This window comes from Rattus rattus, chromosome 1 (assembly GCF_011064425.1).
Source record: "Rattus rattus isolate New Zealand chromosome 1, Rrattus_CSIRO_v1, whole genome shotgun sequence".
Lineage (NCBI taxonomy): Eukaryota > Metazoa > Chordata > Mammalia > Rodentia > Muridae > Rattus > Rattus rattus.
In genome coordinates, this window is record NC_046154.1 from 37,706,248 (window position 1) to 37,728,200 (window position 21,953).

Here is a 21,953-nt window from a genome sequence, read left to right on the forward strand (position 1 = left end):
ATCTAGACGTTCAAAGCTTTAAAGTTGATTAAGTGCTGCCCTACTGAGTGCTGTATCTGGGCACCCAGTTCCCACAGAAGATAGGCACAGTGAGGACAAGATGTCCCTTCTGTGGTAACAGACCAAGGTACCTGGGTTACTTGGCCTGAGGCTACAAAGGAGTTCCTGTATGGCATGTGCCACCCTACACTGCCCAGAGTAGCGGCCGCCATGCACTACCAAGGCACAGCATCCAGGGAAGAACACAGACACTTCCCCTCTCAGAACAAACCACTAAATGGAAAAACAAATCATTTATTCTTTGGCTGTCTATACAGACACTTAAATACACCAGGCTGCCGACAGGCAGCTGCCTCCATAGGCCCCAGGTGGTTCTGGGCCTACATCCTGAGCCTTCAGCCAAGCCCAGAGAAGAGTGTGTCCCGCCATGCCCACTCCTCCGAGAACAGCAGCACCATGTAGAAGGCTGTGGGCAGGGTCCTCGGACCGGGCAGCAAACAGAAGTGCCCCTTACTCTGCAGCCTTCAGGGTCTGGAAGTCCAGGCTGCAGGACTGAGTTCCCCCCATGGGTCCAGCGACATCAACTGCGACCTAGCTGCTGTCATAGCTCATCCTTGGGCTGTGACTCTCTGTCGGATGGAGACTCTTCTCCAGGTTTCGGGGAGCCCTGTTGGTCAGGCAGGGGCTGCTCCTGGGGGAGGTCCACCTCTTCTGGGCTGAAGAGCATCTTCACCAGGTCATCTGCCTGTACCCTGTCCTGCAAGGCAAAGTCTTCTCAGAGGGCCCGCACTTCTTCGCTGCTGCTTCCAAGAGAGCAATGGCACTGCTGCCACAGGGGCTCTGGGGCCCGCCCCCTTCCCAGCAGGCTTAAGCTCTGGGAGCGGAGCCGGGCGAGAGTGAACCCAGGACTCCACAAGTCCCACCCTCTTCCAGGGAGGGCGGGCCGGCGGTGACTGCAGTGAGTGCCTGGGTGGGGCTGTCCCGGGGAAACAGGCAAGTGGCCCTCCCAAACAGCCCTTACTCTCTCACTGTGCCGAGGATCCAGCGTGAACCACAGGGCGATGGCGCAGCGCTGCCCCCTGGTGACAGCCTTCACTCCATGTGGGTTCTCGGTGCCGGAAGAGAATCCCACAGCCCTTCCACACTGGGGCTGCACCTCTGCCTATGCGGGGTGAGAGGCGAATGGGGGCGTCTAAGAGCAATGGATCATTAGGACAAGGACCCAAAGGACAAGCAGAGGAGAACTATCATATCCCAGAGCCCCTGGCCCAGGGACAGGGGACCAGCTGAGGGGTGGGGTTGAAGGGTGGGGGTGGGGAGGAAGCCCAATAGTCATTCTGTCTACTGTCCTCTGGGGACATCAGCTCAGACAGCAGGGTTTCTGTCCTCAGGGATGAAGACAGGGGAGTACTCACTGTCACAGTCTTGGCATCTAGTTCTGTGAAGTAGAAGTTTCCTCCATCGAAGTCCCCATTGAGGTAGAGGATGGCGCTGGAAAGGCAGGAGCGCAGACATGGCTTATTTCCTGTACCAGAGACCCCTCCTGTGTACTGTCAACTAGCAGCTGGAGACAGAGGCTTTTCTGAGCCATAAGCAGCTCGCATGGTCCCCGCCCCTCCTTGGAGATGTCACTAAACCCAAGTTAGTGTATCTTTGTGCCAAACCCAATCATGCCCTCCTCCCCACACCCGTCCCGAGGGTCTCCCTACTGTCTTATGTGGGGTCTGGGGTGAGGAACTGCCTTCTGCATAGCGCTTGCCTCTGCCTGTGTGTGCACACATGTGAGGGTGGGGAGGCAGGGTGCAGGGCACAGAGGAGCTTCCCGGGGCAAGCACAGTGCTGCACAGTGCCCGGGCACCTGCTGCATTCACCTGTAGTCCCGGAACGTATAGGCTGGGGGCTCCTTGATACACACGAGGGATTCGGCATTCAGAATGCAGTTATCCACATGGACAGGGTGGCTACTGTCCTTCCTCTCAGCCTGTGACTCTGTGGCCAAGACAATCCATATTTAGTAGGACATACAGGGAACACAGCGAGATGCTTTCCCGTAGACACATGGAGCAGGGGATGGAGATGTGTCCCAAAGTGTATGTGAGTCTATGGAACTGCCATGTTCTGGTTGGGAGGAGTGTGGTTAAGCCACAGCTTACAATCTTGGGGTGAACAGGATGCAGCTCACAGGACTATAGGTATCAACCAGGCAGACCTCAGGCTGCGTGCCATGCCCCTGGTAAAGCTGGAGACTTTAGAAATAGGAAGGACCACAGGGGTCGACAGTGAGGCTGGTGGGTGCAGGGTCCACTGACTTCACCCTCCAGCAGGCCTGTGGGAAGGGCGGGCAGGGCGGGGCGGGTGAACAGAAGCAGCGAACCACAGCCAGCTGGTGGGGCTCTGTGAGTGGGGATGGGTGGGAAACCACCCAGGGAGGGGGCATGGAAAGAGGAGGGACGGGATTACTGTAAATGCCAGCAGATCACACCTTCCTCCAGTGTAAACCCTGGCACACTGTGTGGGAATGGCAGATGCCGCCTCACTGGGTCCAGCCAGCCACCAGCCCCCGTCTATCTTCCTCTCCAGCTCTCCCTTGGCATCTCTTCTGTGCTTCCAGATCTCAAGCCTCCACCCTCGCCCACCTTGGTCACTGCTGACCAGGTCCCATGCCTCTCGCCTGATCCGCCTGTTTCCGATCTCTCTCTCAGCACAGCCGCAAGTTCATCTTTTAGACAGGACGGTCCTGCCGAGCCCTTCCCTGTCTGCGCCTGCCGCCTCCTCATGCCAGCACTTCACTCGGAGGCTCTGTGGCACGCACTCAAGTGCCTGACACATTCCTCTGGGGTGTCCAGATTTCCTTAGCGCTTTTAACGCCCTGAGGGAGAGAGCAGCCTTCCAGTGCCGCCACCTTCCAAGGTAGTGTCAGAGCCAGTCTTCTGAATGCTACAGGACAGAGTTGGCTTTAGGCCACAAAAATGTGAGCTGGCAGCCCGGCTGTGCCGTCCCCTGCTCAGGGCTGTGAAAGCAAAGGGGGTGTCAGGGAAAGGAACAAAGCCTGTACCTCTGTCTGACTTCAAACGCGCTCGCTCCCACACACAGTTCCTAAGAGAGGGCCTGCAGCACAGAGCAGGCCGAGTGACCGAGTTAAAGGACACAGTACAAGTTCCAGAACGTGGTTCTCTGTACACCGTACACTCGGGGCTTCTACTCCTTTACAACTGGTCTCTTTGGCTTGCAAGGCTTCTTGCTGCCCTCAGCTCCACAAACACATTTATCCTGCAGAGTTCTCACCACTCTGCTGGGAGGCTCCCTGACCCCTGGGTGGTTGACTTCCTGTATGCTACTGCCACATTCAACATGCTGGGCTGCAGCCAACACGCTTGCACTGATGTCCCAGTTGGCATGAAGGACCCGTACGCTGTCTTCTCCACGTTGGTATAGCCCCACGGCACAGCCTACTCCCCAGAAGCTGCAGGCGCGATGAGACCCACCTTCTATTGCAGTGCGGCACACTAGGTGGGAGTAGGAGAAGTAGAGGGGTGTGTCCAGGCGGAAGTAGGACTCCATGACACGCCGAACCTTCTCTGTCACGTTGTAGTACATGTGGGCGCTCTGCAGAGGAACTTTCCCTTCCTGCCCAAGCTGCAAAGAAGACCGGTGGTCATCTGCCCCGACTCTCCTCTACAGGCTGCCGGCACACTGAGGTACAAGGCTGAAGGCATCTCCCATCCCACTGATGAAGGAGCGATCTCTGTCCTGACCTGACAGTCTCCTCCCCTTTCTCCTCCATAGTTTTCATGTACCCTGTGCAGGAACACAGTGCTCTAGGATCAGCCCCGACACATAGCCAGTATGTCGACACATCCCCAATGCCTGGGGATCCATCCCATCTCGGTTGCCTCATTTTTATTGCACCTACTCTAACATCCAAAATTTACCAGGAAACCTCCTTGGCATAGCTTATCCTTCCTCGCTGGCAGCTGGAATGTCAGCTGCGAGACACTTCTCCCTCCCTATCCCCACCCCCAACTCCTCCCCAGAGCCCGAGTATCCTCCTCCAGGTCTGCAGATTCCCCCTGCTCCATGCTCTAGAGAACCAAGATGGATTTCGGATTTTACCTTGAGAGCTTTGAGGACAGTGACACCATAGAACTTTTCATTTGGGGTGTGTGGGGAGGTCTGACCTCGATAGCCATCTCCTGAAGTTGCTGCTGCCTAATGGACCCAAAAGACAAGACAAAGTTAGTTGGAGCAGCTGCATGTGCATGCGCACACATGTGTGCACATATGTGATTTTGCATGTGTGTGCCTGTGCCCATGGGTGTGTGTGTGTGTGTGTGTATGTGTGTGTGTGTATATACACACACGAGCGTGCATGCACACAATGAGTGGGGTCGACCAAGGGCGTTAGGGACTTCTGCACCTAGGAGGCGTTTGGCATGTGGAGTTGGGAGAAGGTGCAGTGACTGGGTCCTTACGTTGGTCAGTCTCTGCAGCTCCTGGCACTCGTCATCAGAGATCACACCATCCATCACCACTCGCTGGGAGCCGTTCAAGACTTTGGAGTTCATAGTGAGACTGATGCCTTCATACAGTAAGGGACCACCTGCAAATCGAGGACCAGAAGGGACCAGGTCCCAAGGCAGCTCCACCCAAGTCCTCCTCGAAAAAGCCAGGCACTCCAGAGGCATTCCTGCTCAGACGCCTCCAAAGGGTGCCAGCCCACACCCTGGGCCTTACTCTGCCATCAAATGTTGCTCCTGGGCCGCCTAAGTGAACAGCTACACACATTCTCAAAACATGGACTCCAGAATCAAAGAACTGGGTGTGATCCCTGAATCTTCCATTATTGTGTGACCTTAGCAAATTACTTAGCCACTCTGAGTTACACTAATTTTTAAACAATTATTTTATTTTAGCTGGAAAGTGGTGGTGCCAGTCTGGTCTACAGAGCTGTCTTCCAGGACAGCCAGGGCTACACAGAGAAACCCTGCCTCGGAGCAGCAGAGAGTTGAAGAAGTGCACTGAACTTACAGACAGTTGGGAATTGCCGTGTGGGTGCTGGGATTCAAACCTGGGTCTTCTGGAAGAGCAACGATGCTCTTACTGTTGAGCTGTCTCTTCAGGCCTCTGCCCAATCCCCTTTTGTCTTTGAGATAGGACTCACTGTGTAGACAAGGCTGGCCTCAAACCCAAGATCTGCCAGCCTATGCTGGGATTAAAAGCCTGAACTACCACGCCCAGCCTCAAATTTTAATCAGTTACTGTTAACGGCATCTGCCGTATGAGTCTGACAACAGGTTAACGAGAAAGATAGATGAGGCAAGCTATCCTCTCAGTACAGCTTAGAGCGAATGCTCAAAAATGCTGCCCATGGTTTCTTCATTCATACCACGTACCAGAGCAAGCTTGGTATCTGCCTAACCACCTCTCAGACAGGAAGAGAAACAAGAGACACAGAGAGCAGCTTCTGAGAACAGGGCAGTGCTGGATGGACTTGCCACACGCTACGCCTGTTCAGTTCACTCTAGAAATGCCAAAGGGCAATGCTTTGCCTGTAGCTGTAAGGTGTCTGCTTGGGCTGCACTAGAGACCCGGCTCGACCCCCTCTACACTACTTTGTGAGTGAGGCGGCAGAGGGCCTGACACCATTCCCCATAGTCAGAGAGCCCTAGAGAGCCATTCCCCACCGTCAGACGTTAGCTGGTGCTAGACACACACAGCACCCTCACAAACTCAAAGGAGGGTGGTTATAGGAGGCTCTGGCAGGTCTCTCTGGGGTGTGCTTAATGGCAGAGACGATGGAAATCGGGAGTGGGACAAGCATGAACAATGACCTGTGGGCCAGTGGCAGGCTCAGGGGACCAGAAACAGCCTATCCCTTTTGATATAGAGACATGGAGGATGCCTGCCCACTGAGAATGCATGCATGGTCCCAGTGCTTGGAGGACAGGCCTGGCATCTGTGCTGGGAAAGGACGAGAACCTAAGGAGGGGTTTGGGCCTATGTGGGGTCAAAGGCAGTGGGAAAGGGAAAGGCAGGAGAGGAGGAAAGCTGAGGGCAGCAGTCCCTGTGGGCTGGGGTGCAGCACATGGAGTAGAGAAGACAGGAAGGCTCCAGCCCCTGATAGTGTGAGCTGTCAGAAGAGCATCTGGAGGGGAGGCAGGAGGCTATGCACACTCACTGTGACTATGCTAGTCTAACTGTGACACGGGAAGCTTACTTCTTAGTCAAAGGCTTGTCTCAGGGCTGACTGGATGACAGCTCCCTGGTGTGCTGAATGTGGAGGAAGTCTTAGCACCTGCTACACAAGCAGAAGCTGGTACATGATGGGCTGAGCAAAGCCCTGTGGGTGCTGCCACCTGGTGAGTGTGGGCAGGCATGTCACCCGCTGCTGGCTCACCTTCCCGTGTCAGTCTGCTCACATCCAGCGACTCCTTCGTCTTCTCCTCCACGAGGGTCTCGATCTCCTTCATGAGGTTACCTATCTCCTGGGAGATGCGGACTGCAGTTTCGCGTTCTGACCTGTGAGCATAGCAGCACTGAAGACTGTGCTGAGGCCAGCCCTGGTTCCTACCCCAGGGTTCCACACTGGACCTCCCCACCCCAGCTAGGATCCCATCTGACTGGGTGCAGGAAGCCTCAAGTGCATCAGACCGATCCCACCACGGAATTTCTCACTTTTGTTTCTCTTGCAGTCTCTTGGGAATCACCTCTTCTGGTGTCCATGAGTCCTAAGGTAGGTCAGGAAACAAGCAGGAGACTTAATCTTCCAGGTATCAGTGTATGACATATAGCTTCCTGCCTCACTGCCTGCGATGAGGTGGGCTCTTGGGACCTAAGTTACTTTTTTTTTTAAAAAGATTTATTTATTATATGAGTACACAGTCGCTGCCTTCAGACACAGCAGAGAGGGCATTGGATCCCATTACAGATGGTTGTGAGCCACCATGTGGTTGCTGGGATTTGAACTCAGGACCTCTGGAAGAACAGTTAGTGCTCTTAACCACTGAGCCATTTCTCCAGCACCCCCCTAAGTTACTTTTAATGGCCCAGGACTGCCTTTCACAGTCCACTTTATCTCCCATCCTCAGGGCCCACGCACCCTTGCTTGGTTTAGCCCTGGACAGTGTCTCCCCAGAGTTGTGCAGCGTGTACTCCCTCAGCTCTCAGTGCCTCCCTCTCCCCTCCCTTGCAGCTCCTGCGTTGGCTCACCGGATCCACAAAGGGAATTCCGAAAATGTCATAAGCGAAGAAAAGCAGTTCTTTCTCCAGCAGGCTTCGATGTCGGTATTCCTGGGCATTCTGGGGACACAAAGAGTCTCCTAGAACTTACCCTTCAGGCCCAGGGTGGCCCTCCCTGGCACTTACATTTCCCTGTGGGACTGAGGTGCCTTCTCCCCATCACAGGTTATGTGCTGCCAAAGGTCTCCCTTCTGTGCTCAAGAAGACCCTTGAGGGCAGCATAATTAGCTTCACTGGAGGGGAGAAGATCCCAGTGGATCTTTGAAATTGAAGAGCTGATGATACTCAAAATGGGAAGAGTCCATGTTTGCTTTTGAAGCTCTGAACACTGAATCTGGGGCTTCAGGCAAACCAGACAAGGCTCTCTACCAACTGAACTGTATCTCGAGCACTCTTTTCTTCTAGTATATTTTATTTATTTGCTTTGTGTGTTCTGGAGTGTGTGACCTCCACTGTGCATGTGTGGAGGTCAGAGGGCGACTTTGTGGAGTCTGTTGGTTACATCTTTTTGTGGGTTCTGTAGATTGAACTCAGGTCACAAGCTTATGTGGAAAATACTTCTTTTTTTTTCTCCTTTTTTTTCTTTTTTCTTTTTTTTTTTTTTTTTTCCGGAACTGGGGACCAAACCCAGGACCTTGCGCTTGCTAGGCAAGCGCTCTACCACTGAGCTAAATCCCCAACCCCAAATGCTTCTTTTTTTAAAATTAGATTTTCTATTTATTTATTTATTTATTTATTTATTTATTTAGTGTGTGTGTGTGCGCGCGTGCGCGCACCATGGAGGTCAGAGGACAATTTGACAATTTCCTCCTTATCCCATGAGGGTTCAGGGATCAAACTCAGGTCACCAGGCTCAGCAGTAAATGCCTTTACCCACTGAGCCATCTTGCCTGCCATTTTAGAGACCAGGTTTCACCACATAACCCAGGCTAGCCTTGAGCTTGTGATTGTTCTGTCTCTGGTCCTGAGTGTGAGCTCATGGGCGGAGACTGATAACTTCATCTTAAAGACAAAGACTCTTGAAAGCAGTGGGATCGAGATCAATCCTTCATTCACATTTAGGTTTTGGGGTCCTCAGGCCCATGTACTTTCTACTTGGCTACCCACCACCCCTCAGAATGGCCGGACCCCATACCTCCCTGAAGGTGGGCAGCTGCAGAATAGCTAAGCTCAGCGCTCTGACATCGCATGTGTGCTCAGGGGTGGGGCTTACCCAGAGCTGGGAAACTGAGTCCCTTTCAGGGTCACATCTTTCCCCCGGGTCCCCTACTAGAATCCAGGCAGCAGAAGGAAGAGAAAAAAAAGACAGAAATAAAGGGGAGGCACTTCATGGAGGAACACGTTAAAGGAGACCACCTTGTTGGCTACCAGTCACCCACGAGGAAGTGAGATCTCTATCTGAAGGAGTTTAAGTGATCAGCTTCTTCCTCCAAATGCCACAAACCAAGGCACACGTGCTATCCAGCAGGATGGCGGCCTGGGCTGGGGCTCAAATCAGTATTAGCTACTCCCGCCTAGGGGAGAGTTCTAGGTAAACATGCCCACACGGAGTATTTCCCTTCCCTTCCCAGGTTCATTAATAGGATCACAAGGAAGGGGAAAAAGTATTAACCAAGCAAGACAAAGACTGGAAGGGGCTTCTTAAAGCTAGATGACCGCCATCTAGTGGCCAAGACGGACAACTACAAGGAAGCCAGCCTCACCTGGGAGGGGCTGACAATGGGATTATTTTCTCTAGAGACTCAATTCCAGAGCTATGCGGGAGGAACCGTGGCTTGCCCCTCAGAGTTGAAGTCTGTACTACCTAGGTTTTCTCATTTTAGAGATGTGGTAGTAATTGGAGCGAGTAGACAATGACAGGGAGAGATGCACTCTGGGACTGAAACAGAAACAGAGAGCAGGTGTGGGCAAAACAGACCCATTGTGAAGGAAACAGCACTGACTTTGGGCAAATGGCTTCCAGCATCTAGCTTGGGTGTCCATCAGGGCAGAGAAATCTGTGTGCCAATCCAAAGAATATGCATTGAAATCTAGAGGATTTGGCTCTGGTATGTTCTGCGAACTCCTGGTTCTCCTTGCCACCCTGAGTGACAGACAAGCTGAGTCCAAGGCCTGCCGCCCTGCACCAGGAGCACTCTTCTGCTTTCTGACTGAGTTCGGCCACAAGCTGCCCCCACTGAAGCAAGCCTCTCACCTCCCGGGGACTGATGGAGCTGGCCTCCTCTTCTCCAAGCACGGCTGTATAGTAAGCCAGGTTCTGACTCATCACCTCATCATTGGGGAAGAAGAGGAGGTAGGTCTTGGCGCATTCAATAGCTTGTGTATAGTTCCCAACTGCCAAGGAAGAAAAGCGAACGGCTTACAGAAGACTATAATCCCGGACACCAACAGCCACTTAGCATCTGGTTTCAGGGAAGTCTTGAGGCCATGATGACAGGACAAAGTAGTGTTTGCTACACAACACGACTTTCTAGAAGAGGCAGATTCTAACAGCGGACAGCCTCCTAGACAGACGGACCTCTTCAACTCAACTATACACGTCCACACATCACGTACTCTTGGCTGTGCTATACTGGTTGGTACCCAGTAAGCAACTGCTGATTTGCTGAGGGTTTTTTTTTTTTTTTCCCTGTGTATTTTTGGTTCCCTTTCCCTGGGAGGAAGGCTGGGCATGCCCTGTGAGCCAGTGTCAGCAGTCTTACATCCTTACTGTTGCTACTCATATTCATTCAAATGCAAAGTTAGATTATAAATGTACAAAAAGGGATAAAAGAAAGAGGCCCTACACGCCCCTGTTCTTCCCTTCTGGACAGTTGAAACTGGCTACCTGGGTCTGTGACAAAACACCCAGGACTTACTGGCATGTTGCCTCCCATAGACATAGATGCTAGACATGCTGAAGAACGGGGTGGTTACGAACCCTGCCTGCCTGGCTACGCTTCTTAGGTGAGGCATCGGAAAGAGGAGAGAAAGCAGGCCTTACTGTTATAGTAGGCAAACTGTAGGTAATTATAGTGTGAGGGGAGGAAGTCTTCAAAAGGCTTTTCTCGGCTTGGGTGGGAAGCCAGCTCGGTGACACAGTTCTGCTTACAGCTAAGGACCTGGACGTAATGATCTGAAAAGAATCAAAGATGAGGAATAATGAGGCCTTTTGTTTTGGCTTTGTTTTCCGAGACAGAGTTTCTCTGTGTAGCCTTGGCTGTCCTGAGTGCTGGGATTAAAGGTGTGCTCAACTACTGCTTAGCTAATAAAGCTATATTTAGGATTCAAATTCTGGCTAACATAGGCATGTTGAAGTGGAAAGCAATATCCGTGTGGAAGGTATGGGCATGCATTTGTACACACGTGTGCACATGTGTGGCATGTGTGAACACACGTGTGTGGGAGCCAAGTGATGCCGGTGCCTTCTTCCATCACTCTTCACTTTGTTTCTGAGACAGGCTCTGTATCCTCAAGCTCACCCGTAGGATGAGACCATACAGCCATCCAAGCCCTAGCATGGGAGTTCCAGGGGAGTGCCACCATGCTTGGCTTTTATGTGGGTGCTTAAGGACTTGAACCCAGGTCCCTTTGCTTGTGCAGCAAGCACCTTACCTGCTGAGCCAACTCCCCAGCCTCTGAAAGACAATTTTTAGTCAGAGTTCCAGACTTAAAAAATTTGAGGATGCAGGCTGGAGAGTTGGCTCGGTGGTTCAGAGCACTGACTGCTCTTCTAGAGGTCTTGAGTCCAATTCCCAGCAACCACATGGTGGCTCACAACCATCTGTAATGGGATCTGATGCCTTCTTCTGGTGTGTCTGAAGACAACAACAGTGTACCCATATATATAAAATAAATCTTTAAAAAAAAGTGGGGGGATGAGGTTGCAGATGGTGTTTGTGTGTATTGTCAGGACTTTGACCTTAAAGCCCTGGGGCTTGGTCAGGCTACGCTCTGAACACACCTACCTGTGATGGCCTGGAAGAGGTCAGCGCTGTAGTCTAGGTAGTTGTAGCCGTCGTAGTCATAGGACCCTTCGCAGAGGGCACGGCACTCCTCATCTGCCACAAAGTACTCTTGCAACGCCGCCTCCAGGTGGGGCACAGCTTCCAGTGGCTTCTCCTCCGAGTAGAGTCGCACCCCTAGCCGAAACTCATGCTACTGGAAGGAAGGTGTACTCAAAACAGGCTCCAGAGGAGCCCCTCACCTTGTCCTGAGCTGTGATCACGGAGTGATGACTCCTACTTCTAAGTTGGGGGTGGACTGGGGTCCTGGGGCTGCTACATCATGAAGGCCAGTAATAAATGGCCTTCCAAGGACCCTTGAAATTTACAACGCTTAACTCTTAATAAGCAAGAAGAGAGCTCATTGCACTTTTTATAGGTTCCTTAGGGCTTAACAGTTTTCAGATGACATGGGCTAGAGAAAGACAACTCAGTGATTAGCAACATGTACTTTCAGAGGACTTGAGTTTAGTTCCCAGCTTTCACATAGGGTGGCTCACAAATGGCTGTGACTACAGCTCCAGGGGTTCTGATTTCCTCTTCTGGCCTCCTTGGGCACTCACATAAATTCTCTCTCTTTCTCTTACACACACACACACACACACACACACACACACACACACACACACACACACACACACACACACACACACTGCCCCCCCCCACAAATATACCTAAATTAAAGATAAATTACAACCCACCCCTATGCCCCCTGAAGCACGATTCAGGAGGGTATCAAATTCACTATCAGAGGATGACCTTGAACTCCTGATGTACTTTCCTCTTTCTCACCAGTACTAGGATTACAGGTATATGCCATCATGTATAGTGAACACAAGTTTACTTTAAGTCCTTCTGGTATGGGTAGAGTGCTTAGCATGTGTACTATGAATGACTGTTGTAACTCTGATAGTGTTTCTTATACTTGTGTGTATATATGAATGTTATGTATGTACACATACATTTTTTGTTGCTGCTGCTGAATATGAACCCAGAGCCTTGTGCATGTTAAGCACATGTTCTACCAATGAGTGCATCCCCAGGCTCTCCAATGTTCTGATTTATACACTGTTAAAATGACCAAGAACATAAGTTCTTTATGAAAATGTTATTCAAATGTTAGGTGAAAAAGGTGTTGAAAATACACACAGAATATGATATTAAATTAGGTTAAAAATGAAATATGGAAGACTTGGGGCCAGCCTGGACTACACAGCACAGAACTACATAGCAGCGCTCTCTCTCTCTCTCTCTCTCTCTCTCTCTCTCTCTCTCTCTCACACACACACACACACACACGCACACACGCACACACGCACACACACACGGTGGGTGAGGGATGTCTTTTCACCATATGGGGCTTGGCCTCGAGGTCCTTGAAGTCTTCCTCCTTTACCCCAGACATGGTTTGGTAGTAGTCGAGATTCTGCCTCATTTCCATGTGCTCAGGATTGCCCACAAAGAAGGTGTGTGCTGCTGCCACGGCTTTTTCCAGCTTGTTTATCTACAGATGAAGTGAAAGAATAAATTCACATACAAACTCTGTTTGGTTTGACTGTTTGCTTGGTTGGTTTCTCTCTCTCTCTCTCTCTCTCTCTCTCTCTCTCTCTCTCTCTCTCTCTCTCTGTGTGTGTTTACTGACATGGGGTGTTGCTATGTGTGTCAGTCTCAAACTCTCAATCCTCCTGCCTCAGATCCCAAGTGCTGGAATCTAGGTAAGATTTTTGCCTCAAAACAAAATAAAACAAACAAGCACAAACAAAAACCACCTGAAGCGTAGTGACTGGGCTGAAGGGTCTATAGCTGCAACAATTTGGGACTACTGCAGAAAGAGCAGTTAACACTTGCACTGTGGTGAGAATCCAAGGGCTGCTGTAGACCACTGTGCCACCATGCCCAGCTTACACTCCCCAGTGCTTCAGGACTGCTCCTGCTTCCTCACCGCCTTCCCTCTGAGCACTGGCACTAGCTTCCCTGGCGGACTAAGGCACAGGGCTCCCAATTCTCCTATTTTCTCCGCCATCACTTTCTCCTTCCACCTATCCACCTGCCCTCCAGAATTAACGCTGTGAAAATGAGGTCCGATGATGGCTGACTGAAGTGTGCAGAAGCCTCACTAAGCTTTGGAGTCACTCCAGTTCTCCCGCAGAGGAGTCATGCAGGGGACTACCCCATGACCCCAAATACATCACCCTCTAGCTCTGCTTTCCCTCTCTGGGGGATAACCATTCTTCCATGTCTCTTCTTCCTCAGGCCTAACAACTGATGGGAAGCTAGAGTTTCCTCCTTGTGCTCCCCCAGTCCTAACTTATCCACATAACCTTTTTAGTTACCCCTCAGTACAGGGACTCCTAGCAGTGACACAAGGAGAACCAAACAATTACCTGTCCAAGAACTGGAATGTAGTAGGTGCTCAATAAATGCCAGTGACTTTTATGTAGTGCTATTAAGTGCCATGAGCCAAGTCAGAACCCAATCATTCAGGGCTTGTAAGTCCAGCATGCTTCCCAGAAAACAGAAGGAATGGAAGGAACAGAGCAGAAATCTGAGGTCCCCAACAGCCTCTAAGTCTCTGTTTAGGTAGAACTGAAAGGTCTGTCAACCTGTTGTAGCTATGTAGTCTGCATGTGCAGCCCATCCCCCTAAATAGCATTTACTCCAAGGATACTGTATCAGGGCAAATGAGCTAATAAAGGAACGTAAAGTGCTTTAACAGAGTCCTGGAAATGTGTGTTCCCAGCCATCACCGGCAGACAAGGCTAGTGTTCCAAGCCTGTTTGCTGACTTGGCCTTAAAGTGCTGTGGCATCCTAAAAACCAGTCATTTTCTAAAAAAAAAAAAAAAAAAAAAAGACATACTGGCCAGAGGGTCCTCCACAGGGAGGAGCTAGACAGCCCCTGCTGGCGACGTGGCAATCCCACGTCCTGAAAGAGCGCTGCTGTTGGATTAGGGAGCAAGGAAATCATGATTGGAGAATGAACCGGAAGGAAGATGCTGCAGAAGCAGCACTTGGACACTTGCAGTGAAGTACGACTGGAGACCCAAGCGGCCGCCTCTGTTCCCTCTAGGAGGCTTTCCCAAAAGAAAACGGTCAGGTTTTTCTTGACTTGGGTTGTCACTACTGGCTGGATTTTTAAGGTTAGCATCTGCCCCTAAGAACCCTGAGTCCGCCGAGAACTCCCCAGCCAAGAGGTCCCTTTCCTCCCTGCCGTCACATCCCTGCTCTGCTCCCCAAGTCCCCCAGGTCGCTCTCGGCCGCCGGACTCCGGACCAGCCGCACCTTGAAATAGGCGACCTGCAGGTAGTTGTACGGGCTCCGCTTGTTGAACTCCAGGTCCAGCTCTTCACTCAGCAAGTGGGCAGAAGGCGGCCCGAGGCAGCGACGCAGGCAGGCGGCACGGCGCAGCAGGGCTCCGAAGAAGTGAAGGTCGTGCAAGGCGGCAGCGCCCGGGTCGTGGTTCAGACTCGAGGCCGGACCGAGATCGAGGTCCGGCGCCCACGGCAGCTCGGTGGCGCAGCGTGTGCGGCAGCGCAGGCGGAGGGCGCGCAGGGCGGCCCGCGAGCGCAGAGCCCGCTCCATGTTCAGTACCACCCCGGGCCAGTCCCCGCGCGCGTAGGCCGCCGTCCCCTCTGCGTAAAGTAGATCAGGGGCTGCCACGTTCCATCCCGGCTCAGACTCCGCGGTAGCCCGCGAGGCGGCGGCTGCGGCGACCGCTACCATCGCGGCCAGCAGCCTCCTAACACTCACCGCCATGGTCTTGCTCCTCCACTTAACGGGACTGCTCGCCTGGGGCACATTCCAGAATCCCGCCCCCACATAAGCCACGCCCAGAGACGAGCCACGCCCCAAACCCAGAAGCTCGTGGTCAGGAAGCTTGCACCGCCTCTTGCTTTCAACCAATCCGAACACTCGCCCTTCGTGAGGGCCCGCCTCTAATTTCATGCTCATCGCTCAATGGCCCGAGAATGAGAAAGCTCTGCCCACAAGCTGTGGTGCGCCTGCGTTTCAGTCTGAGCTTCCCTACGGGCGGTGGGGCTGAGGTGCTGTTATGGCGGACCCCGGGGTTCCCGGCCCGTTCGAAAGAGGCACGGGAAATCTGGGGGTGCAAGAGGCGGCGGGTCCTGGAGGTAGGTGGGACTGAGTTGTCGGGGGAAGAGGTCGCAGCCGGGTGGCTCTTTCCTGCTGTCTCGCGGGAGGCTTCAACTTACACCTGTGTTCCGGGTGTGTATCACAGGAGCCCTGGTGGAGCTCACCCCGACCCCCGGCGGCATGGCTCTGGTGAGCCCCTATCACACCCACCGGGTCGGGGACCCCTTAGACCTCGTGGCGCTCGCCGAGCAGGTGCAGAAGGTGAGGAATAAATAGGTACTTTATCCTGCCTCTTTGGTCTCGGTCCTCACATTTTTTTATCTCCACCCTTGGACAGCCTGTGAACTCGGCTGTACTGAAGTTAGCATTCCATTTCATACACGAAGAGGGTCAGTCTATCCCAATTCTTTGTTGTTTTGAGGCAGGGTTTTTCTACATAGCTCCGGCTGTCATGGAACTCACTGTATTATAGACTAGGCTGGCCTCGACCTCACAGATCCACCTGCACCCCTCCCACCCCATCTGACTCCCCTCCCCCGACTCCCTACCCCTGTCGCGTGTTGGGATTAAAGTTGAGAGCCACCATGTTCGGCTTCTATACCAAATTCTTAAATAGTCACTTATTTTATTCTGCTTCCCGAAAGGTCTTTATCTGTTACCCAAGAGCTAGTGGAACTTAAGTATATGTTCTTTCTTTCTTTAAAAAAACAAAAACAAAGCAAAACAACAACAACAAAAAAAATAAAACGGTGCTGGGGGGGGTGTAGTTTAGTGTTACACCACTTGCCTACCCCTGAATTTGAGTCTCAGCACTACCAAAAATATGCAAAAAGGCACAGGGTAAAATTCCTTTGAAAAAAAAAAAGACCGTGCACAATAAAACTAGACAGTTTAATTTTGTTGTATAGCCCAGGTTGGCTTCGAATTCAGCCTCCCATAGGCTGTGTATTACAAGGGTGGCTGTCACACTTGGTGAATTTCAGTGGATACAGTATTCCTTTGTCCAGAGCTTAGACATCAGTTGCCATAATAGGTAAAATTTAAAAAAATATGCAAAAATAATAGAAAAGACCATAGAAGTTTGGGCATATTAGTTTTGGAGAAATTGTTTCTCTCTGGAGCTCAGAGACTATAAATTGAGAGCTTCGAGGTAGAGAGGCTCATAGGTCTAAGTGAAACTCCAGTTTCCTTCTCCTAGCAAAACTTCCCCTGTAAAATCTTTTTCGGTATCAGAGCCTGGTTGCTTCTAGTGTCCCTTTCTCTTGTGTAAACTAACTTATTTGGCAATGGTTGTGTTCAAGAGTTTGTTTTGATCAAGAAAATTAATGATTGACATGACAAAAATCAGTTACATAAAAATGCCTGAGCTCCACACTGGGGAAAACAAAACCGAATGAGGGGCATGGGACCGACAAGGCTTCACTCCCGCAGGGAGCAGAGGGAGGGGAGGGCGCGCTCACATTTGATGGCAGGGTATGCAAGCACCACAACACAGTGTGATTAGAGTGAGAGTGAACAGCCGCAGAGATGGAGGAGCCTCGATTCTGGGTGTGGGGTCATTAAAGTGTGGACTCCTCCTGCGTTGGGCTTTAGGGTTGGTGGGGATTTACATGGCAATGGAATGGAAAGGCCACTCTAGGTAGAGGCAGAGCTGGTGGCCTGACTCCTTGAGTTGCATCCCTGTGAGATCACGGGGCCTCTTTCTGTTTCACCCCACAGTTTGGTTTTCTCTCCTTTGTAGGCTGATGAATTCATCCGAGCAAATGCTACTAACAAGCTGACAGTCATTGCTGAGCAAATCCAGCATTTGCAAGACCAAGCTAGGAAGGTGAGGAGAAGCATGACGAGGGCCGGTGCAGGTTAGGCCGGCTGTCCTTCTGTGCTGGGAGGACTGGCTGACCTTGTTTAGAATCATGGCTCCGTCTTTGTTTTTAATACATTCTGAACATGTGGAGATTTTGGATAAAACACCAGGAATATGCCCAAAAGCTTTCATTGATTATTTTGCATTGCTATGATGGAATACCTGAGGCAGGTTAATCCTATAATGTATGTTTTGGTTTTTTTTTTAAGATTTATTTATTTAATATATGACTGCTCTATCTGCATGTACACCTGCATGTCAGAAGAGGGCATTGGATCACATTATAGATGGTTGTGAGCCACCATGTGGTTGCTATGGATTGAACTCAGGCCCTCTGGAAGTGCTCTTACCCCTTGAGCCGTCTTTCCAATCTCCCTATAATGTTTATTTAGCCCACAGGTTTAGAGGTTCAAGGACAGGGTACTGGTGTAGCTCAGCTCTGGGAATAGTCTGGACCATATCTACTCATAGCAGAGCATGTGTGGGAGAAGAGACACATGTTCAAACAGGGAGCCAGAGGTTCAGATGTCAGGCCCAGGCCTTCACAATACTGCACCCAAGCTCAAGTCTTCATGTTGCTCTCCCCAAACTCCCTCCTGAGGGCAGTACCTATGAGACTCAGGACCTCCTTCACCCAGGCTGTTCCTCTTACATCACTGCCCTCATGACCAAGCTCCTAGGATCCTTTAGGAGATGAATGACATCTGACCCAAAACAGAGGTTAAGGGAAGTGAGCTTTGTTTCTCAGCTCACTTTGTTTCTCAGGAGAAAGGGCAGGATAAAGGGGGAGAAGGGTCTCTTTTTATAAAAGCAGTGTACTTGACACAGGAAAAGAGGACCTTCAGAGTCCCCCAAGCCAGCCACACTCATCATTCAAAAACCTTATCCCTTTGACAGCTTTTCTCAGTGTAGCAGCTTGTGTAATCTTGACATCCTCAGAACTGTTTGGACCCCAATAGTGAGTTGTTGCTGCTGGGGAAGGAGATTGAAAACTTGTTACGTGCTTTGATTAGAGCAATATGGGTGAGGCCCAGTATCCACTGACTCATCAGTGTCACACCTGTGTGACTGGCAGGTGCTGGAAGATGCTCGCAGAGACGCTGACTTGCACCATGTGGCTTGTAATATGGTGAAAAAGCCTGGCAACATTTACTATCTTTACCAGCGGGAAAGTGGCCAGAAGTACTTCTCCATTATTTCTCCACAGGTAAGAACACTCGCTTTTAACTCTGAATCAACTCCAGCCTTTGAGAAGTTCTGGGCATGTTTGTATGAAAATGTAAGCATGCGTATTGGTCTATGGTTTCCTAGAAAACGGGCTGAGGTGAGCCCAGGTGTGATGAAAAGTTTTGTCTGCTTGAATGACATTACTTCTGATGTGCACTGTAACTTCTAACAATGGTTTGAGTAGTCTGAGGTGAGAAGCACAGAAAGAAGTCTGTGGCCTGAGTAGGAAGAGAACCTTGTTCATGTCTCACCCTGATGAGGACTTGTTCCTTTGCCCTCTAGGAATGGGGAGCAGGCTGTCCCCATGACTTCCTTGGTGCCTACAAGCTACAGCATGACATGTCGTGGACTCCATATGAAGATGTGGAGAAGCAGGATGCTAAAATCAGCATGATGGACAAGTTACTGAGCCAGCCCATGGCACTGAGCCCACCTTCCAAGGACTGACTCACTGAGGATGGCTCTGACTAGCAGCCCTCATGAGAAAGAACTGAGTGATACCCACCTCCTGTCCACATTCTCTCCCTGGGGGGTGGGTGAGGGGACTGTGGGTATTTGGGTGAGTCATGAACTACTTGGAAGACGGTCTTGAATGTAGCTGCTGATTTTGCTGTCAGTTGGGATGGTGAGGAATCACAGAACTGTGGGATTTTCTTGGGTCCACTGATGCCCAGTCAGTTGTTTTCCAAGGATTGGTCAGTGCTTTCCTTCATCTCCAGCTGTTCCTCCCTTTAAGTCAAAACACTGGTGGAGGAAGAGCCTTTTCCCTAGCAAGTTGGTGAGTCATTTTCTAAGAGGAACCGTCTGTCTGTCTATCTATCTTTTGTGGATTGGTATTGAAGCTGTCCTCATAGGTGCTGCCATGCCGATTTCAGGCTGACCCAGGGCCTGCAGTGTTGCCTAAGGAGGATTGAAAAAACAACAAACAAAAACTTGGCCTGGCCAGGTGAGAGTGTTGACTGGAGCTTCAGTCCTCATGGCACCCTGCTTTGCCCTTCTGCCCTTCCACCTGAGTGAGACTGACTGGAGACTAAAGCAGCGGCCCGGCAGGCCACGTTTGGGGAGTCATCCTAAGCCCTGCAGAAGATTAGACCTGGAAGAGCTATAGAAGGCGGCGGCTGCTGCTGCTGCTGCTGCTGCTGCTGCTGCTGCTGCTTTGCGTGTCCATCCTAAAGCCTTCTTAAGGACAGCCTGAACTCAGCACTACCACAGCACAGACCCAGCAAATGGCATTTTTTCCTTATAAAGGATGACATTTAATTGGGGCTGGCTTACACATTTAGTGGTTCAGTCTGTCTGATGGGAGATGTCAAGGTGGGAACATGGCAGTGTCCAGGCAGATATGATGCAGGCAGAGCTGAGAGTTCTACATCTTCATCTGAAGGCTGCTAGTGGAAGACTGCCAAATGGCATTTTTTTTTTTTTTTTTTTTTTTTCTTTTTTTCGGAGCTGGGGACCGAACCCAGGGCCTTGCCCTTCCTAGGCAGGCGCTCTCCCCCTGAGCTAAATCCCCAACCCCCCAAATGGCATTTTTTAAGCTACGATGTAGAAGGGCTGGAGAGAGGGTCAGCCGTCCAGGGTGCTGCTCTGCTGGAGGACCTCAGTGGCATTCCTAGCACCCACGTCAGGCAGCTCACAACCACCCGTGACTCCAGCTCAAGAGATCTCACACTCTTCTTCTGACTCCATTAGCCATACGCACAATGGCACCCCCAAAATACACACATACATACATTTAAAGATAAATCTCAAAATTATGGAAGAATGGGGCAGTGAGAACACAGAACAAGAAAAAATGACTGGTCTGCCCTCAGGTTATAAGTTGACTGGGATTATTTATTTATAGACTCTATAGCCCAGGGTAGCCTGAAACTGACTAGCACTGGCTGGCCTTGATGTGATAGTCTTGCCTCACCTCCCTAGTGGTGGATTTACAGGTGTGAGCCATCACCTAACAAGTTAGCTCAGTTTGGAACTCATTTTTATTGCTTCCTGAATAAATCATGAACTAGACAGGCTGGAGGTGTAGCTCAATGGCGGAGTGTTTACCTGGTACGCACGAGACTCTGAGTCTACCTCCAGTACCACAGACAAGCAGAAAGTACTACACAGGGCCTTTCTTAGCTAAAACGTCTGTGGCTCACTGGGCTTTTCTGGACTTTACCTCATTTTCTGTCCAGCTAAGCTGGTTAAGGGAGACTGCCTCAGTGCCGTGTAGTTACTGTAAGGTGTTCTCAAGAACTTGAGGTTGGAGTCCACAAGCCCACAGTACTGGCATGGACCGTGTCCTGCTGTTCATGGCCTCCCTTATAACCAGGTCACCATGTGAGCTAGAAACATCCATGCCTAGCACAAGAACTGAGATCAAGAGACAAGTTCATTCAGCTCATGCAGAAACTTCTCGTGTGAGGAAGCTAGAAGATGGGCTTTGCTGGGATGGTAGTTGATTCTGACTCCAGGACATTGCCCATGTCTTCAGGAGGTTCTGACCTGTGCGATAATGATGGATTTTGAGAGGTACTTTGTTAGGAGGTAAACAAACTGCCACAGGGTTAGCGACTTAAAGCAACATTCATCTATTCATGGTTTTGTGGCCACAGTTTGACTGGGTCTTCAGTCTCTGGGTTTCATTGATACCGCAAGGTTGCAGTCAGGTTTTTGGCTAGGGCCTTACTATCTGCTTCCAAGCACTTGATTTTGCTGGAATATTGGTTCCTTGGAGATGGCTAAGCTACCTGCTGATAACATGGTGGAGGTACCACAGGAGCCCAGCAACATAGGCACATTCTCTAACAGAGAGAAAAGATAAGCTCACTAGCAGATTGGGCGTTCTAACTTATGTAGTCCCACCACAGAACCCACATCACCTTTGCTGGATTCTGTTTGGACACCAGTCTTTAAGCCAGCATTTGGAAGGGAAGGAATTTCACAAGAACATAGAGAGCAGAAGGCAGAGATCACAGATCTTGCAACCTGCTGCAGTGCTCATTTGAGACACAGGAAGTAACCAATTTTGGGTAAAAAGTATCCAAAGGTGATTGTGATTGGATAGTGTTCATACCACAGATCTGTACTTGACATTCAACATTGGCAAAATAACCTGGCTGCATTCCAGTTCCGTCTTTCTCACTCCCGGTGACATGCAGTCATCAGGCTGGGCCACTGAAAATGTAGATCACCCCCACTTTTGACATTTCCTACAGAGCTGCACCTGGAGAGAAACTTCCTATTCAAGATGTACTTCCTGCACTGGCCACCAGATAGTGCCAGTGCTCCTTCCTGGATAGTGACTGCCTGGCTGAGAGAAGGCTGTTGATTGATACTGCCTGGTGGTTCTGGATACACAATTCAGCCCTGACAATTTTCTGAGCACTAAGTGTCTTCTCAATTCCAGGTTCTAGAGGATAATCTCAGGGTAGGACAGGGCCTTGTTTCTTTTTTTGTGGAGGACAGAGTTTTTTGGTTTGGTCTGGTTTGGTTTTTTTTCAAGGTGGGGTTTCTCTGTGTATCCCTGGCTGTCTTAGAACTCACTCTGTAGACCAAGCTGGCT

The 21,953-nt window shown here is 50.7% G+C and overlaps 2 protein-coding genes across 3 annotated transcripts; one reads left to right on the forward strand and one right to left on the reverse strand.

Annotated features, from left to right (window-relative positions):
* Positions 1-274: 274 nt before the first annotated feature.
* P3h1 (prolyl 3-hydroxylase 1) lies at positions 275-15,039 on the reverse strand. 2 transcript variants are annotated; one of them, XM_032899155.1, is made up of 16 exons: positions 14,503-15,039; positions 12,574-12,726; positions 11,187-11,376; positions 10,223-10,354; positions 9,434-9,573; positions 7,210-7,299; positions 6,676-6,728; positions 6,398-6,519; positions 4,473-4,600; positions 4,114-4,209; positions 3,486-3,636; positions 1,872-1,989; positions 1,416-1,491; positions 1,022-1,162; positions 645-757; positions 275-466 (listed from the first exon to the last, which is right to left on the reverse strand). In XM_032899155.1, exons 1-16 carry the CDS (start codon positions 14,974-14,976, stop codon positions 322-324), a joined length of 2,322 nt encoding a protein of 773 aa, XP_032755046.1. In that variant the 5' UTR covers positions 14,977-15,039; the 3' UTR covers positions 275-321. The 2 variants fall into 2 exon arrangements, with proteins under 2 accessions (XP_032755046.1, XP_032755045.1); XM_032899154.1 differs by having other exon boundaries at positions 275-757.
* A 170-nt stretch (positions 15,040-15,209) lies between these two features.
* On the forward strand, positions 15,210-19,668 carry C1H1orf50 (chromosome 1 C1orf50 homolog). The gene is made up of 5 exons (XM_032899161.1): positions 15,210-15,350; positions 15,458-15,573; positions 17,054-17,140; positions 18,252-18,383; positions 18,686-19,668. Exons 1-5 carry the CDS (start codon positions 15,272-15,274, stop codon positions 18,848-18,850), a joined length of 579 nt encoding a protein of 192 aa, XP_032755052.1. The 5' UTR covers positions 15,210-15,271; the 3' UTR covers positions 18,851-19,668.
* Positions 19,669-21,953: the final 2,285 nt, after the last annotated feature.